The sequence below is a fragment of the Ochlerotatus camptorhynchus genome, unplaced genomic scaffold (genome assembly GCF_037179485.1).
Source record: "Ochlerotatus camptorhynchus isolate MF236.1 unplaced genomic scaffold, CSIRO-AGI_Acam_v1.1 ptg000017l, whole genome shotgun sequence".
In the NCBI taxonomy this organism is placed as follows: Eukaryota; Metazoa; Arthropoda; class Insecta; order Diptera; family Culicidae; genus Ochlerotatus; species Ochlerotatus camptorhynchus.
The window spans coordinates 1025525-1031524 of NW_027040509.1; the positions used below are offsets into that span (position 1 = coordinate 1025525).

The following is a 6000-nucleotide window of genomic DNA, read 5'->3' on the forward strand; positions in this document are numbered from 1 at the left end:
TTCCCCCCGATCCAGACTTCCTGGCTGTCGACAAACGTTCCCCAAACACTTTAATTACATTTGTAACGGTTGATTTGGCAACTTTTAGCGATTTTGCCAACTTTTCGTGCGAGTAGCTTGGATTTTCGCGATGCGCGAGCAAAATTTTGATACGCTGCTCTTCTTGCTTGGACGGCATTTTGACAACTGAAGAGTGAATTCCAAAATCAAAATAGGAGCAACATTCTACACACACACACCTTCAAAATGAGGGGTGTTCAGGTTTTTTAATTGCAAAATTGAAAGAAATACGTCAAGTTGATATTGACCAAATTTTGACCATATCACCCTTTAAGTTTCGTCGTCGATGACGACACAATCGAACTTTGTGAGCAGATTCGTATACAGCTTCCGGGACCGTGTTTTGTTTGTAATCTCGGTTCGCCTCCTTCACCTTCTTAAACGTCGACAACCCGGCTCGTTTCTTTGCCCGCTGCACAGTAGTATGGGAGACATTGAGCTTGCCAGCGACGTCCCGGATGGAGAGGTTAGGATTCCGCTTATATTTCACCGCCACCTTCTTCGTCGTCGATGCCACGTCCGGATTACGATTGACGTCGCTTCCAGGCTTCCTGGCGGTCGACAGACGCTCCCCGAACACTTTTAAAATGTTTGTCACGGTCGATTTGACCACGTCCAGCAATTTTGCCAATTTGGCGTGTGAGAACGTCGGATTCTCTTGCTGCGCGAGCAAAATTTTGACGCGCTGCTCCTCTTGCTTGGACGTCATTTTGAAAACTGGAGAGTAAACGGTGAAAACTTATCAAAGCAACCATTGTATATACATTCAACTTCCAAATGCAGCATTTCAGGTTTTTGGAAGCATTTTTAACATAAATACACCAATTTAAAGTTGACCAATTTGTGCACCTTCCAGACTTTATCCCCAAAATTAAATTTCCTTTGAATTATTATTGATATCTCCTACTGGAAAATGTTTAGAATGTATCAGAAGGGACCCTCCTTGGCGTAGTATTACCAACAATCAATACGAAACTAACGATTTTAAATTGGCTCACCACTTTAGTAGCCTATTGGTCCCAAGCAAACGATTAACGTACACTATTCTAGTTGAAATTCTATTACTACACTATGTTTGTTTTGATTCGCTATGAAAGTTTGACAGATAACATCAGGGGTGTGTGGATTCATGCAGAACATGCAGGGGTGAGTGAAATAGCTTGCGACTGCTTGGGACCGTTGTTCTGGTACTGAGTGAGCCAAAAATAATAATGATTTTCTTCGGGACCCAGTGGTCTTAGAGTTACCTCTATGGTATTACGTAGCTAAAGTGTTGCATAGATAATTATTAACAACTTTAATTTGATTATTAGGGGCATTGTCAGGGTTGTATCGATCAATTTGTCGTAGTGTTAATTAACTTTGAATTCCCTTACCAAGCCCTCCCTGAAATTCCTTTAAATTACCTTAGATTTCTCTGAAATTCTCCTCTCATTCCCCATCTTCAGAACTACCTTAGATAATTTCTAGAGTGTTTTGAAGAAAATTATCTGGGTATTGCCATAGACAGTCGGAATCCCACGATGACTTTCTTAGATTGGTTTAAAGAAATTTTTGAACAAATCCTAAAGAAATCCTGGGAAATGTTCCAAGATAAATCTGACTAGGGAAAAAATTAAGATTCTAAAACTTCAGATAAGTTTTGATTTAAAAAGTTTGAGTTTTATCAGAGTTGGGAGGAAATCCTATACTAATATCAACATGAAACTTTTGTGCGATAATTTATAAGCCAGAGAAAGTTCTGAAGAGGATAGATTGATAGTACCTCAAGAGTACTGCAGTGTGAATTGAACAGAAGTTGAAATCGAGCGAAAGACCATTAATGCGACAATACTAATCAAATGCGCACTCCTTTACCCAACTCATGCATTGATGGATGAGGGGATTTGAGGAATGTCCTGCGTTTGACTGTCTGTGACTGTAGAATAGTTCTAGCGACGTTTATCCCTACCTAAAGCCCCACGTTTCCGAAAGCATTTCCAGGCAATGGAGTGTTATAATGCAATTCTTCTTTACCCAACTATTGTGTTGCTCTTTCGCCATGTAACACAGATTCATTGAATTATGTTGACAACCAAAACCAGTTATACAAAAAGGTTATATAGGTTATGTCTTCAAAATTTCTGCGGAAAATAAAAGCCTTCACAGGATTTAAAATGAAGACATGTCATCTAATCTGGCATCCCTGGATTTGTCTGACTAGATCTCCGGCCTTATCACGAAAATTTCTCTAAGCTTGTTCTACCAGCGAATAAAAATACACGTTCACCGTTTACCCATTTCTTGGTCCAACCGACACCAATTCAACACCTCGCACCGTTTTCTCTCTTCCCATTTAGTCCCGGCCACCTCAGCGTGATGCTCGCCATCGGCAACAGCCTCGCCAACTCCGTGTGGGAATCGAACACCCGCGGTCGGGTGAAACCTACCCCGGCCAGTTCGCGGGAGGAGAAGGAAAGCTGGATCCGGCTAAAGTACGAAGCCAAGGAGTTCCTGCCGGCCTTCAACCCGACGCCACCGATCGGTCAGCAACTGCGCGAAGCCGTCGTCCGGTCGGACATGAAGGCCATCATCATCCTGCTGGCGAATGCCACCGGCGAACACATCAATTCCACCGTCAGCGGTCGGGATCTGAGGACGCCCCTGCATCTGGCGTGCGCCATCGGGAACCTGGCCATCTCGCAGCTGTTGATTTGGGTGAGTTGTTAAATGCTTCTTCCATTTGTCGAAAGATCTTATAACCGAAATCCGATTTCTTCTGCAGCATCACGCCAACCTGAAGCACATCGACCACGAGGGCCGATCGTGTCTAACGTACGCCAAGGCCGCCAACTCGTTGGCCGCGGCCCGTCAAGCAAGCAATACCCCGCACCACGTGAACGTGGAAACCACCTCGGCGCTGGTCGAACTCCTGACCAGCCTGGGCTGCACGGATCCGGCTCCGTTCACGGCCAGCGGAACCCTTCCCCGGCGGAGGGAAACCATCGATCAAGGTACGTTCGAGAAATTCTCCTCGAACATCATCTGAGGCAAGTAAGTTAGGCTCTCTTTCTCGTGTGTAGTAAATTTAGACGAAAACCTAGTTTAAAATTACGAATATGTTCAACAAAAAAGAAGAAAAAACCAATGTGATCCCTCTATTTAAACAAAAGGAAGCAAAATATTCATCAAAGAAGGACGAATAGTTAAGGACCCCTATTAGTTGTTTAAGTTGCGTGACTCGGCTTACGGATTTAACTTAGGTGTAAGATTGGAGGTTCAACTGTTCGAAATTTGTTATTTTATGTAAAGATTTTTTCTGAGACTAATTTTATGTTGGATTATTTTTTTTCTGTAAATACTAATGCATAACTTATCCCCTCGAATGAACCTGTATGTAAATTAATGTGACCGGTTTAGTTGTAAAAGCTTTATATTGGCTTGATAAGTCTAGAGCAAGATCGCACCGCTTACTTAAAACAAAAGAGCAGTAAAATCACCGCACAGTACACTGTTGATTTGATCACTTTATTCCACAAATTCACAATTTTATCATTATTGCTTCTTTATAGTTCCAATTTCTTGTTATTTAGTTTATGTTGTTTCTACTAATCGAATTCATATCAAAGAAATCGCTTTCTTTTGTTCGTTACAACTTTTATCGACCCGGTACAACAGAGTGTTTAAGTCCTTATTTTACTACCTATATTACCTACCCCCCAAAGAATGCCAAATTGTAGTGTGCAGAGAGGAATCGTACTCTTAAAAACAGCAAACTAAAACTAATCGAATCTGCTTTGAAAAAAAAAACACTACCTTTAACGAGTTACGTTTAGCAAAAATTATCAAACAGAGAATTAACGAGCAGAAATTGCATAGTAGAAAAGAGCACCCTTAACCTTATTGAGGATTTAGATCAGAGCAACACAGAGAAATCGTAGCGTTACTACTAAACATTCTTATTATCAGAAAACACAAACGAAAAAGAAAAACAAATATCAGATCCTATTATAGTAATATATCAGCGCAGTTTAGAGATTGCCTCACGCCCCCCAATGAAGCGTCCCTCGAATCCTCGATCGAAAGAAAAAGAAAACCTCTACCTATAATGATGGCATTTCCGGTTAGACACAATTTGAAAGTAAGTTGATACCTAAATGATAGAGAAACCCAATCCTGCAACTGCTAAGTGCAAGAGTACCTTTTCCTCCCATCCCGCGCCGTTGGTGTGCTACAGCAAGCAAGAATAAAGCAGCAACAGAAATAGGATAGTGATTCAAAAATTATTAAACACCGTTACATAAACCAAAACTGAGAGAAAGTGACAGAACAAACAAAACCAACAAACAAACAAGGTAAACGCGACAGGTGAATGATCAACTTTCAATTCAAGTAAAATAGGCAAATTATGTTTGGAAGGAAAACGATGAAAACAAGTGGAAGATGTGTGTAGGTGTGGAAGAAGGAGGATACAAAGTGGAAGAAAATGCAAGCGAAAAATCTATGCGAAAATATTTAATACAAGCGGAGTTCGACTGTACGATGCCGGTTATGAAGAATCCATGGGGTGGAGCTGAAAACTGACAACGTGAGCATAATGGAAAAATGAACAGGTGCGTATACACTTGGATATTTAAATTATTAAACAATATTTGTCGGTTACTTTTTCGAAGGGACGTATTAGATTTTGTAAACAATGCATTTGATCGACAATTTGGCGGAACTGGTAGCTCGCCCACGCATTCTAACACTACCCCTACCTGTTAGTGGTGTTAGTATGCGGGGGCGAGCTACCAGATACTATTCTCCAGAAATTTGCGATTAAAGTCATTGTCAACGTTTGGTTGTTCCGCCTATTTCAATTGTTGGTCTAGATATATGGCTTGCCTGTTTTGTTGCAATATACATGGTTCAGGACATTAAATCATTATTGCCTTCCATTTCTGACAAAGCGTTATCGTTCGGCTTATTGATCGCTTGTCATTGTGTCATTTGGAGTTATTTTTGATTTTTTGGTCGCAGTAATTATGACCCGAATAGATTGAGAAAAAAGGTCCTATAAATAATATTTTTGGGCTTCAGTCCTGCATGAAGCACATATCTCCATAATATCTGGTAAATTTTCATATTAGGACAGTTTCATAATTTTACACCTTGCCAAAAATTATATGAAGAGTTAGTATATTTAGAAAAATTGTAGAAAATATTATCAGAAGAAACTTTGCAGAGAACGCTATCTATCCATTTGAAAAGGCAGTCAGCTTTCTACACAGGAGAACACATTTTTGAACTCTAAGAATTCTCTTTCAATTTATTGTACTCTTACTTAGAGAGTTCAACCAAAGAAGAATACTAAGATGAAACTGTCAGAAGAAAAACCTTCTATTTTATTGACCACTTTCACGGTCCCTTTCATCCAATGAATACCCCCGTATGCAAGGTAATTTTGTGAGTTTGCTGCCCCCTACGTAGAGATGAAATTTTGCGCTCTTTTTTATCAAAACAACCACACCAAAATCAGAGATGTCCCATTTTTTAAATTATTCGATTAACATCTAATCGATTATTTCTTGTTCGCTAGGTTGTCATTTTTCCGACCAAAACGATGGGTGATGATCCTCTGGAGAAGTTAATGCTTATATCAGCATGATATAACCGATAACAAATATTTTACTTTTCGGTTCGTCAATCGATTAATCGATTATTCGAATGAAGATCAGCCATCACTAGATGAATGTGAAACGTCATTTCAAATTTAAGGCCGTACATAAATAATTATACAATTTGAAAGGGACCGGGGCAAATCACAAATTACGTCCCCATGGTAACTGAAATAAACACGAGTACGGACCGGTTGGTTCAACTCTATGATTCTCAAAAGAAGTTGTTTAATTTTCTTTCCACAATTCTTTATAAAATAATTTATAGAAATCACAAGTCTGTATGATTTGACATGACATT

General features: G+C 39.9%; 1 protein-coding gene across 3 annotated transcripts in view; it reads left to right on the forward strand.

Annotated features, from left to right (window-relative positions):
• CenG1A (Centaurin-gamma-1A) overlaps positions 1-4523 on the forward strand; it is a 462307-nt gene extending 457784 nt beyond the window's left edge. For 2 of the 3 annotated variants that reach the window (XM_065223466.1, XM_065223471.1), the window contains 2 exons: positions 2400-2757; positions 2825-4523. In XM_065223466.1, coding sequence (XP_065079538.1) covers positions 2400-2757; positions 2825-3088 — 622 coding nt within the window. In that variant the 3' untranslated portion in view covers positions 3089-4523. The remainder of the gene's footprint in view (positions 1-2399; positions 2758-2824) is intronic. The other variant, XM_065223458.1, reaches the window with a different exon arrangement.
• The last annotated feature ends 1477 nt before the right edge of the window (positions 4524-6000 follow it).